The sequence below is a fragment of the Molossus molossus genome, unplaced genomic scaffold (genome assembly GCF_014108415.1).
Source record: "Molossus molossus isolate mMolMol1 unplaced genomic scaffold, mMolMol1.p scaffold_m16_p_14, whole genome shotgun sequence".
Lineage (NCBI taxonomy): Eukaryota > Metazoa > Chordata > Mammalia > Chiroptera > Molossidae > Molossus > Molossus molossus.
In genome coordinates this window covers 3,295,724-3,308,548 of record NW_023425349.1, presented here as the reverse complement: position 1 = coordinate 3,308,548, position 12,825 = coordinate 3,295,724, and the positions used below count along the sequence as shown (strand labels likewise).

Below are 12,825 nucleotides of genomic sequence, written 5' to 3'. Positions count from 1 at the left end.
GGTTTGTTTTCCTCTTTTAAACTGAAAAAAGACGTCCAGGAAGAAAAAGATAACGCCTACCAGGACAGCCAGGCGCCAGCTGTGATTCGTGCTAAGGGGCCAGCCGTGCACCCACCGCTGTTCCTACACTGTGAGTTCATCACAGTCGAGGGGCAAACGGCAGCTTGGTGTTACTGTGAAAGCACTTCGGACCCAGTGGATCCCCTGAGTTAGGCTTCAGGACCCTGAGTCAGCTGATCATACTCGGAGGGCTGCTGGTTAGTCTATTTTCAATCATTCTGCTTAAACCCATCACACTTTAGGTCCCAGTTCTATCTGGTTTGATATCTGGTTCCATCTGGCTGAGCGTGTGAGCGGACACTGCACTTGGGCAGAGGGCGGCAGCCACGCCCAGCATACCTTCCGGGGGTGTGTGGCTGTGGGGTGTGGGAGCGAACCATGCACGCAGTCATCTGAATGGCAGAGTGGGGCTGGAGGAGGAGAGGTTGCTGGGGTTCCCAAGGGAGTTCCTTTTCCACCTGCTCAGAGACAAAGACAGAACACACAGTCGCTGAGCCCAATTATTAGAAAAGCTGCCAAATTATTTCCAGCCTATTACTGCAAAAAAATAGGCTAGAGTTAACTTTTAGGGGATCTAGGCCAGTCTTTTTGTTGTTGTTGTTCCCTTTACGAGTTCTGGAAGCCCAGAGGTTTGCATTAAGTGTCAACATCAAGTTTACTGCTGCAAGTCCCCAAACTCACTGTCAGGTCTAAGAGACCGTTCCAGGTGGTGAAAGGCAGGCCCAAACCCACCAACCAAATCCTGCCTGGGACATACATACCAGTGGCACCAAAGACTTTACTGTAAGGGTGGGACGCATCAGACGGGACGTTCCCAGGAGACGTGGGAGGAGTGGTCATGCCACAGACCACAGAGGGGCTCCAGAGAGTAGCCTGGGAAGTCAGTAAGTCTTGTCAGCCATGAGGAATGAACACCAATCACCCAAAGCTTACGTCCATGACTGATGGTCACTTCAAAGTGGGAAAAGGCATCTTATTAAAACTTGATCAACCGCCAGGCTGCATTTTGTAAGTCTAGACTCCAAGAAAAAAACCCGAGTGGGTTTTGCTGATATAACACATCCTTAAAAATAACTCTCCCTGAAATGAGCGGTGGGACACTTTCCCGGACCATATGCTAAACCCTGACCCGAGCAGTCAGCTTCAGCAATGAGCAGGGAAGAAAGCAGGCACACTATTGGACACATACCTGTGGTGGCTCAGGTAACAGCCGTGTCGCAGGGGAACTCAGAGCCGGAGGTAGCTGCCCCGGCGTGCTGGATGACACCGGCCGGGAAGCAGGGTGAGGGGTGGAGGTCATGCTCCCTACGATGACAGAAAAGAGTACACAGCACCAGTGTGTGGCTTTGATTATTCTGACAAATAAACAACGAAACTGCTCGTCTACCCTGGCAGGGTGGCTCAGTTGTTTGGAATGTTGTCCTGTACACCAAAAGGTTTCAGGTTCGATTCCCAGTCAAGGCACATACCTATGTTGTGGGCTTGATCCCCAGTCGGGGTGCATATAGGAGGCTACCAATCGATGTTTCTCTCACATCGATGTTTCTCTCTCCTCCTCCTCCTCCTTCTTTCTCTAAACATGTCCTTGGGTGAGGATTTTTTTTGAATTATGGTCATCTAGCCCTGGCCAGGCAGCTCAGTTGGTTAGAGCATCATCCCAATATGCCAAGGCTGCAGATTTGATCCCCGATCCAGGCACATACAAGAAGCAACCAATGAATGCATAAATAAGTGGAAAAAACAAATCAATGTTTCTTTCTCTCAATAAAAGTAATAAATTTTAAAAGTATAGTCTTCTAGACAGACCTTCAATTATATACAGTTCCTTATATTTAAAAAATATCTGAGGGGACCTTGACATCCTTGGGGACACAAGTTCAGAGAAGTCTGCCATCTAGTTGGCATCAGGGGAACTGGAGAAGGCACGACCGGGATCAGACCTCAGTGGGTGCAGCCCACAGACGAGCCCAGACTTTACATCGACCCGATTCCAAACCACCCTGACTTGTCCACATAAGTGCTGCAGCCCAGAGCGCCCCACCACAAGTGTCTGAAAAGTACAGAGATTCCCTTATAAAGTCAAATATTCATATCCATTTTCTTTTTTAAGCACTGAAGATACATCAAATCTGCCGGCATATGATCAGGTAGGAGATCAAGGGCATGAGACTAAATTAAACTTGGAGGAATTAATCAGGAAGCAAATTCAAATTTTAAATATTTGGGTACCAGCTCCTAGGAGCTGAACTAAGTCTTATTTTAGGAAAAGAAAAATAAAGTCAGCAAAAATCAACAGTGCTTTCCAGGGACTATGTGGGAAGGCAGGGAAGTACCCAAGTCCCTTTACCATAGCTATTCTGCATGTCAACAAAAGGGCTTGCGGTGACATCGGCTGAACGCGGAGGAAAGCGGGCTGAGTTTTGGTGAGACACAGAATAGCCATCTTCATACGAGGCTTCTGTAGGGTCCAGAGAGATTTTGGCACACTCTATTACAACATCGTGGGTTTCTAATTTCTTCCACCTGTAAAAGGCAAAGGAAGAAATGCACGTTGTAATCCATTTAATTAATCAAATACAGAAGACGGCTAACACGCCAGCCACTTGACCCCAATAGCAAAAAACAAGGCAGAACCACACCAACCCAAGAAGTATTCATCAGAAATTAGCCATTCATTCCACAAACCTATATCCTCCCTTTTTAAAGTGGTTATATCCAGAAACGAATCTGAAAGAAAATCTTCGTCAACAACACTAAGCCAGCCTCAAAAAAGAGCACAAACTATGCAGAGTGGTCACCAGGGAAACGTCCTTTCAAAGGTCATCAAAGGACAGGGAGACCTACAAACTGCCAGGTAGCTGAGACTGATTTAAGGTTTCCTACCAAAGTCCTGGGATTCTAACCCTCCCTTAGGCCACAAATACGGAGCAGGCAGCCTGAGACACGGAGCAGGCAGCCTGAGACACGGAGCAGGCAGCCTGAGACACGGAGCAGGTAGTCTCAGACCCAGAGAAAGCCCACGAGGATATTTAAGGAGTTATTTTTTGATTCCTGTCACATGAGCCACAGCTCCACTTCTAAGAACATGGCCTATGGAAATGGTCACATCACGATGGACACCAGTGCTCAGCACAGCTTGTAATGGAAAGAAGGAAGGAAGGAACCCCAAGTCCAACCAAAGAGGTACATTCTGCACAGGAAAACCAGTGATACCCCCATGAAAAAGCACACTTTCAGCCAAACGGTGATGGCTGAGAGGGAAGGAGGGAGGACTGGACAGGACTTTCCAGGCAACGAAACATTCTTCTATTGTGAGACTTTTGTTGACACTTAACAAAACTGATGAATTTCACTGTATCTAAATTATACCTTACTAAAGTTGGTTTTAAAAATCATGCTTTGCCCTGGCCGGTTTGGCTCAGTGGTTAGAGCGTCGGCCTGCGGTCCTGAGAGATCCGGGTTCGGTTCCCGCTAAGGGCACGTACCTCGGTTGCAGTTTGTCCCCGGCCCTGGTCGGTTGTGTGGGTGGCAGCCACTCGATGTGTCCCTTCACGTCGATGTTTCTCTCTCTCTCTGTTCCTCTCTCTCCCTCCCACTCTACCTGAACAAGGAATGGAAAAATGTCCTCGGGTGAGGATAAAAAAAAAAAAAAATCATGCTTTGCCCTGGCCTGTTTGGCTCAATAGTCAGAGTGTCGGCCTGTGGTCCAGAGAGACCCGGGTTCGGTTCCCGCTAAGGGCATGTATCTCGGTTGCAGTTTGTCCCCAGCCCTGGCTGGGTCATGCAGGTGGCAGCCACTTGATGTGTCCCTTTCACATTGATGTTTCTCTCTCTCTCTTCCTCCCTTTCTCTCCCTCCCGCTCTATCTCAAAAAAATGTCCTCAGGTGAAGATATAAATAAATAAATGCACAAGATATGGGTGATTTTTTCTTCTTTGACTTCTTCAGTATGTGCCAAGTGTTCCACGAAGCCCCAACAAGTAACACACTGACCTGCTCAGGTATACATTCTTCCTCTCAGACAACGTAGCTTTTCTCCATGTGTTTCGGGAATCAGTAACCCAATAGAGTCTCCCCTCTGTGTTCCAAAGCTTACAGAAAACAGCCCAGCAGCCCTGGGGTACCGTGCGTGTCCCCTAGCACTTGACTCTCCACAATGTCCTTGGCCACTCAGCACTAATTCAGAGGTGCTGGGAAGTGGTGTCTGATACAGGGTGGAAGAGCCTGGAATGTGGGGGGCATCCGCCAGCTTCCCGAGCAGGAAAGCCTTGGGGTCTCAGTGACAGCCTGTGACACCTGTGGTATGAGTGCTAGTCTCTTCCTGACGCATTCTCAGCATGACCCAGAAGTGACTGAGTGACAGCAAGAGTCAGGACACATATGTACACATAGGAAGATCGATCTTAGAGAAGAAAGAGACCCATAATAAAGCAGGAATGTTTTTTAATCAAAGTAATAGATGCGCTTACAATGATTCTTGTTTCTTAAAGGGACGTTCCATATTTTAGTATCTCTGAAACTGGAAAATAGGCTAACCAGTCACGTTAGTGTATTTGGTAGTTTTTCTTCCTCAGATGTGCTTAATAAAATATAAGCACATCCTGCATCCCTTGGCATCTTAGACTGAACGAAGTATGGCAGTTCAAGTCCGCGCAGCACCCAAAGGCCCCTTCCCTGCCTCTCCCTGCCCGCTCTGGCAGCACCTGACTGTCCGCACCTCCGCCACGTCCCTCGCAAACAGGCCCCGTGCCTCCATTGCCTGGTGAGTCTCACATGTCGTCTACTGCTCAGTCACGTCCCCGCCTCTTTCTCGCCTCCCCAGTGCCCTCAAATACCATTATTTATTCTTTGTCAAAATTGATTTGCAACAATTATTACGACTACACAAGTACTATTCGTGACCAAGCCAAAGTTCTATGACATTTCCCTTTTTGCTCAATTTAGTATGTTGGCATTTGAATTTTTCTGCTTCTTTCCCTCAACCTTCTGGTATCTATTACTAATTCTTCCTGAACTTACTCTGACAGCTCTGAAGCAATGCTTCATTAACTTTTACGTAAAGAAATGCAAACAGCCCGGCCAATGTGGCTCAGTGGTCGAGCATCGACCTGTGCATCAAGAGGTCGCTGGTTCGATTCCTGGTCAGGGCACATGCCCCAGTTGTGGGCCAAATCCCCAATGGGGACATGCAGGAGGCAGCCAATTGATGCTCTCTCTCATCGATGTTTCTGTCTCTCCCTCTTCCTCTCTAATATCAATAAAGAAAAAAAAAAAGAAATGCAAACAGTCCACCAGGACAATTCACCCTCTCCCTAAAGAGCCTCCTGCTGGGGCCCTCTGGCTCCCCAACTTGGATCGGGACTGGATGTTCTCAGCACTGCTACACAGTGCTATCCCCAGACTTCCCGGGACCAGGATCCCAAGACAGGTCCCGTTTCCTGGACTCTCTGTCTTCCTTGACTTTACTCCCATTGTGGTGAAACACGTGTGCCCAGCGTTTAACTGAGAGGGTCTATAGGAGGCAACTCTGAATCCTCGTGTATCTAAAAATGTCTCATCCTCGACAGGCAATTTGGCTGGGGAGAAAATCCTTTCCTCTCAGTTCTGAAGGTGTTTCAGACACTAGCCATCTGATCTCTGATCCTACCGTGCTGGACTCCCCTTGTCTCGAAGGCGCACCCCTGGCACTTGGACGCCCCACACTAGCGACTTGGCAGCACACCAAGCTGGACACTCGGAGGCTCCTGGGATCTAGAAGTGCGTGTCCTTCAACTACTGCATGGTTGTATTTTCTTGTATTATTTGTACTTGTACTGGACATTTTCTTGTTATTTCTTTCACACTTTCTTCCCCCACCAAAGTTCTTTCCTCTCTTTTTAAAATTCCTTTTTGTTTATTTTTGGTTTTTTGCATTTATCTTCAGATAGAGCAGGAGGGAGAGAGGGAGGAAGAGAGAGAGAGAAACATCGACGTGAGAGAGACACATCAAGTGGTTGCCACCCACACAACCCCAACCAGGGCCAGGGACAAACTGCAACTTAGGTACATGCCCTTGGCAGGAACAGAACCCATGACTCTCTGGTCCGAGGCCGACACTCTAACCACTGAGCCAAACCAGCCAGGGCTTAAAACTCCTTTTAGGATGCTGGACTTCCTGGGCTGATTCAGTTTCTAACAGTTCTTCCCATGTTACTCATCTCGACCCTTTGATTCCGCTTCCTGAAGAGTCTCAGCTTTACCTTCCCATTCTTTTATTGAAATGTTTATTTTGGGTATCATTTTTCATTTTCAAGAGTTGTCTTTAGTCTGCGCCCTTCTGGCCTGTGTGTCTGCTAAGCGCCTCGTCTCTGCAGCCACGTTGGCCTTCTCTGCGGCTCTCTGAACGGTCACTGTCTGGCTCCTTCCCCTCTTTCCCTGGTGTCCTGTCTTCTGAGTCAGAGCTGTCTCCGAAAGCAGGTAACTCCTGCCTGTCAAGGGGAGGGAGGCTCTGGTAGTTCACCCAGAAGGCTTCCAAGTTAACAGTGTATATTGAACACGCACTTCCAACCTCCGAAAACCCCTGAAAAACCAAAACTATCAACATTCTCACAGACATGACAGACTGCATCTGAAGACAGAACGAGCCGTCATGAAAAAGGGGTATTCAGAGAACTGAAAAAGGTATTAGAAACATGGCGGTAGAACCCTGGCCGTTTGGCTCGGCAGTCAGAGTGTCAGCCTGCAGACTGGAGGGTCACGGGTTCGATTCCTGATCAGGAGTGCGTACCTAGGTGGCAGGCTCAATCCGTGGCCCTGGTCAAGGTCATGGGGGAGGCAACCAATTGATGTGTCTCTATCACATGATGTTTCTCTCTCCCTCTATCCCTCCCTCCTTTCCATTCTATCTAAAAATTAATGGAAAAATATCCTCAGGTGAGGATTAACAAAAAAACAAACAAAAAAACCCCATGATGGTAGACATGAAACTATAATAGAAGAGTTAAAAATAAGGGCCTCTTCAGGGGACAGAACGAAAGGGCAGAGAACCGTGCGGGGTGGGGCTCGACTTGAACACAGGAGTTCTGAAAAAGACTGAGACAATGGAGGAAACAAATTCAAGCATAAAATAATTAAAGAACATTTCCTGAAACCTAAAGTGCTTCCAGACTGAAGACCGAGAACAGACTCCCAGCAAGGGACATCATTAGGAAATTTCAGAATATTGTGAAAACAAAGAAAAGGCTGTCGGGCCCCACAGAGGAAAACACAGCAAACACGGGCGACCAGAAGTCAAGCAGAAACCCTGGAAGCAGGTGGCAGTGGAATGATGCTTCAAGTGGCTGGTCGAGAATGACTCCAGACCTACAAGTCTACACCTGGCCAAAAACTGCACCCTTTCTCTGAAAACTGCTAAGGGATACACTCCATGAAAACAAGAGAGAACCAAGAAAGAAGACACGAGATACATGAAACGGAGGCCGTGCCACGGAGAGCAGCGCAGGGAGCCCCCGGCGAGCAAGGGGACAGCTCTGTGCGAGGCACAGAAGACGACCCGTGCAGATCAGAGCGGACATGCCACGAGACGGGCGTGGCGCAGGCCTTCGCTGGGGGCCGGCTGGCACGATACTGTTCTGAACTGAGGGACAGAGAATCTCGGTGACCCCTTCCTTCCTAGAGCACTCGTCTGTACTCAGCGTGTCCTGAGTACACACTGAAGCTCCTTCGCCCTTCTCGGCCTGGATCGGCTGAGGACCTCCACTCCATCCCACAGGACTCTGCTCTGACCTGCTCCTGCGAGCGCTCTCCTTCCTCTGTGATCCTCGGCAGCACGCCCAGCTCCTGGCCCTCACTCTAGACCTCGCCAGCTGCTCTGACCAGGGTCAGCCTCGCCTTTCCCAGGACTCCCTCATGACCTTGCCCAGTGACCTTCCCAGAGGGCCTCCTGTAAACTCTCAAGGAAGGAAAAGCCGGACCACCACTCTGACACGGTTCTTGCTCTCGTCTTCTGGGACCCTTATTTGACAGTGACAAGACTATGTTTTCCTGAACCAGGCTTTGCCTCCCATTAGTTTTCAAATGAAATGAGATATATGGCAACACTATAAGAAAAGAAAGAGAATGGTTAACACAAAAACAAGAAGAGTGGTTGTCTCTGAGGTGGGACAGGGAACAAGAAGGATGGCTGCAACTGAGGAGGGACAGTTCCGTGTGTCAAGCAGGGTGGCAGCCACGCAGGTCTGCATGTTACCGTTTAGCTCTGCACACACATTTTCTACGCTTCTCCACAGAGATCTCAGTGGGCTGCTTCATGCTGACTGGGACTGGCGCCGCCCGCCTGGGGGGCGTGAGCCTGGCTACCAGCCGGAGAGAAGCAGGAGGAGGGAGCCGAGCCTCTTTCAGTCCTGATTCAGCTACAACCCCCACCACGCCTGGTATCCTCCAATCAGGAGCCTTGCAGGTGGGCTCCAAGGAGGATGGTAGTCACCCGGCGAAGCAGAAGAAAGGGACCCAGTTTGTCCAGACTGGATCTCCAGATTTTCCACAGTCCACCTGTCTTCAGCCATGCCCTTCCCCACTCGCTGGTCCCACAGAGCTGGAAGCCCTTGGGGGCTCTAAGGGCAGGGATCTGCACTGCAGCCGCCTCCACTCTGCCCAATGAGCTAGCGAGCCCTGGCTGGTGTGGCTCGGTTGGTTGAGCGCCAAAAAGACTGCCAGTTCAATTCCCAGTCGGGGCACATACAGGAGGCAACCAATCGATGTTTCTCTTTCATATCAATGCTTCTCTTTCTCCCTCACCCTTCCTCTCCCTCTAAAATCAATGAAAATATATTTTAGAAATATATAAGTAAATAAATACATAAATATATAAATGAACTATCTATTCTCTGTCACTCAGGAACATGTTTCAGACTCATCGGAAGTTTTCACTGTTCAAGTCCTGCAAAGGGACCGACTATTAGCAGAACCTCTATTCCCCAACAACTCCTCAAGAGGGATGACTCCTAGGTCCCACCTTCAGCCTCTCCAGTGCTCTGGGAAATACGTCACTAGTGTGTTTCCATACCTCCGAGGGTCCAGTTCATGGTCCTTGGATCCGGTCACTAGTTCTGGGTGAATCCGTACATGCTCCATCATTGGCTAGAGGGGTTTGACAAGTAAAGGGCTTAACTTCTATATCTCCACACAGCAGAATATTACTTGGCAAAAAAGAATGAATAATACACGCTACAACACAGATGACCCCTGAACACGCTACAAAGCGATGACTGTGTAAAGGGGCAGGGCAGGCAAGCCTATGAAGGCAAGAAGCAGTCCAGTGGTTGCCTGGGCCCGGGAGGGGAGCGCTGGGTTGGGGGAGGCAGAATCTCTTTTCAGGATTCCCGCCTACCGTTTACTAGGACAGCTGTAGATGCTGCCTGTCTACACGGTGCTCGTTTACCTTGACCACTTCCTCGAAGGTCTCCAGGTTCTCCTTCATGCTGTAGTGGGAGCGCAGAAAGGAGACAAAGTTGCAAGGGTACATCCCATAGAGGCGATGGAAGAGAGCGTAGACACTGGTGTGGAGATGGACAAGGTACACTTCTGCCACGTGGCCTGAAAAGGAACCGTCAACGGGAGACGATCAGCCAAACACAGACTGATGTGCGCCAGTCACGAACCCGAAGCTGCCCGCGGGACCCCTTGCTTCTGGACATCCCCATCTTGACCCACAGTGAGGATGGTTTTCTCCAACGCACTTGTGAGCACACCAGACACCCCTGCGGAAATCCATCAGCGGCCCCGAGGGCCTTCGGACACACTCCGCACTCTCAGAGTGACCCCCGGCTCCTACTGAGCTAAGCTCTGCCCAGACATTCTCACCGCCCTGCACCGCTTCACAATGCCAGTCGCTGTCCCTGACGTCTCCCATCATCCTGTCCACTGCCCTGCTCAGCACAGGCTTCTGAGAACAGAACTGTCCCACTCACTTCTGTGCTCTTCGTGCCTTGCACTGTGCTTGGTGCACAACAAGATTTAAATATTTGTGAACAAATGTGTGAGAACCTTTAAAAATCAGTATGTAGTCTTAGCGATGCAAATGTGTAACTACAGAGTGAGAAAGTGATTATCCTGAAATTAGCTTTATAAAGAGCTGAGACACCTGGCGGTGTGGCTCAGTGGATTGAGCATCATCCCATGGACTGAGATCCCAGTTCGATTCCTAGGCAGGTCACATGCCCAGGTTGCAGGCTCGATCCCCAGTGGGGGGCATGCAGAAGGCAGCTGATCAATGTTTCTCTCTCACATCAATGTTTCTTTCTCTTATATTTAAAAATAAATAAAAAGAGCCTGGCCAGTGTGGCTCAGTGGTTGAGCATCGACCCATGCACTGTGAGGTTACAAATTTGATTCCCAGTCGGGGCACCTGCCCAGGTCGTAAACCAAATCCCCAGTGGGGGGACATGCAGGAGGCAGCCAACAATATTCTCTTTCATCAATATTTCTCTTTCTCCCTTTCCTTTCTTCCCTCTCTAAAATCAATAAAGAAAAAAAACTTTTTTAATATAAAATGAAAAGAGCTGAGAGTGGAAGAAAGAAAACCCAGTTAATCTAGCCTTGCTGGACCCGAGGAAACAGCCAAGTCCACTGTGCACAGAAAGCGCCCCCAGAGAACGGAAGACCACCCTGCCCCAGAGGGCCGACTAGAACACCGCATCACGGCCGTGCTCGGAGCCGCAGGGTCTGCCTCCCAGGTGCACACTTCACCCTTTCCGCACAAACATCTCACGCTGGGATTCCGACTCGACTCTACACCCTTGCAGCTTCGGGATCACTCTGACAGAGCTGTGCTCCCTTCCGAGGCGTAACCAAGTCACAGCGTCTGACACGAGACTGGGCGTCAGGACACGCTGCGTTCTCCCTCCTCCCACAGACAGCAGCTTCTCAGGGCCAGGGGCATGTGCTCCGTCACAACAGACCCGCGGACTACGGCGAGAATGTTCCATAAGCTCAGTCCTGGCCCACTCTGCAGAGGCCAACGTTGCTTTCAGTTCACCGAAAGTCAGGAAGCTCTACCTCCTGCCACCCCATTTCTCTGAGAAGAAAGGTATCTCAACAGCCGTGCCTCTCGTTCCTGCCTACAGTGGACGCACCCACGCTAGTTCCTCACCTAGCTACTGACAACACCCAATTCAGCCACAAAAGTCTACATGTCCTCCCCTTACAGCTCATGACCTGCTAATCAATAATAAAAACACCCACCTGGTAGGGTACGACAGGTACGATAGGAGATCTTTACCTGGTTTCTTGAGGCACCACGATGAAAGACGGCCAAAAATATCAAAGAAATCATGAAGGTGCTGTTTCCCTGACTGTGGAATCATTGGTAGCATGGTTATCAACACTAAGACGCCTGTTGTGAGGACGATGACATCAGTGTCCACCTGCGAAGGAAAGTCGAGCAAGAAGAAATACCTGTCAGATGCAGCACAGAGCACGATGAGGTTCTGAATACCAACGGGTCTCAAATGAGAGGTTCACAGACTCATCTCCCTGTCCCTGTCCCTAGGTTCCTAAGGGTTTTGGAGGAACAGCACTGCAAGACTCCACAGCAAAACTTCTGAGGACCAGCTCAACTGCAGGAGTCTGCAAGGACCACTCGATGTGCTTGGAGATGGGCCCTGGGAGAGGAGCTTAAGCAGGGCCTGGCGACCAAGTCCTGAAGCCGAGGACGCCCCACCTACAGCACTCGGAGGAAGCAGGAGAAGCTGCTTTTTAATCGAACAAAGAAACACTGCTGTTTTTGTTCAGGCAACCAAATCCTAAAATATTTATTTTTTATAGTCAATTTGAAAAAGCACTACACTTTGATAATACACTGCTTTTCAAAGGATTACAACAGAATTCTAACTTTAAAAAAATTAGTTCAGCACTAACAAGTCTACTTCATGGCTCACCTTCCCAGTATTTAGAAATCAGCCAATAAGCCCTGGCCGGTTTGGCTCAGCGGTTAGAGCATCGGCCTGCGGTCCGGAGAGACCCGGGTTCGGTTCCCACTAAGGGCATGTACCTCGGTTGCAGTTTGTCCCTGGCCCTGGTTGGGTCGTGCAGGTGGCAGCCACTCAATGTGTCCCTTTCACATCGATGTTTCTCTCTAGAGAAACATCTCTCTTCTCTCTCCCTCCCACTCTGAATAAAAAAAAAAAAGAAATCAGCTAATAAAAGGCAGCATGGTGACCTCTGACCTGTCGACAACCTAAATATCGAGTCACAGCACTTCAGGCGAATGATGACACTTGACACTCAATGGACAATGAATTGCCTAGACTGCAACAGCAGCTCACCTGGCCTGAGATCAGATCATGGCTGTCTGCCAGGTAACTGGAATTCAGATTTAAGAAACAAGATGGTAATCAAAAGACTCCCACGGAGGTTAAGACATTCATTATTCCTACTTAAAAAGGAATCTATCAGTCTGGAAATCAAGTTTTGAACATCCTTCGTTTTCACATCAGTGCTGTGCCTTTCGTTACAGCAGCTCTCTAGTAATAAGTACAGAGACTGTTAGCAAGAGAATGCATGATGGGCTCCAGTGAAAAGGATTAACCCTAGTTTTACCACCTTCTAGCTGAAGGCGTGGGTAACAGCCCAGAAGTAATTTTCAAGGCTTATCTTTTTGGAAAAGGTAGGCAGTTCTGCAATCTGAACTAAATGGTGTGCCTTAAAACTGGGTTGTATCCTCATCAATTTAGTAGCTTAAAAAATTAAGTCGTTGCTCTGGCCTGGTGGCTCAGTTGGTTGTAGTGT

At 49.1% G+C, this 12,825-nt stretch overlaps 1 protein-coding gene across 8 annotated transcripts in view; it reads right to left on the bottom strand.

Moving 5' to 3' along the window:
* TSC1 (TSC complex subunit 1) overlaps positions 1-12,825 on the bottom strand; it is a 51,560-nt gene that overhangs the window by 15,457 nt on the left and 23,278 nt on the right. For 7 of the 8 annotated variants that reach the window (XM_036260511.1, XM_036260516.1, XM_036260517.1 and 4 more), the window contains exons 6-12: positions 11,318-11,462; positions 9,479-9,633; positions 9,104-9,177; positions 2,408-2,583; positions 1,250-1,365; positions 822-933; positions 400-518 (exon numbers count right to left, since the gene is read on the bottom strand). In XM_036260511.1, coding sequence (XP_036116404.1) covers positions 400-518; positions 822-933; positions 1,250-1,365; positions 2,408-2,583; positions 9,104-9,177; positions 9,479-9,633; positions 11,318-11,462 — 897 coding nt within the window. Of the gene's footprint in view, positions 1-399; positions 519-821; positions 934-1,249; positions 1,366-2,407; positions 2,584-9,103; positions 9,178-9,478; positions 9,634-11,280; positions 11,463-12,825 lie in introns of all 8 variants that reach the window. The other variant, XM_036260518.1, reaches the window with a different exon arrangement.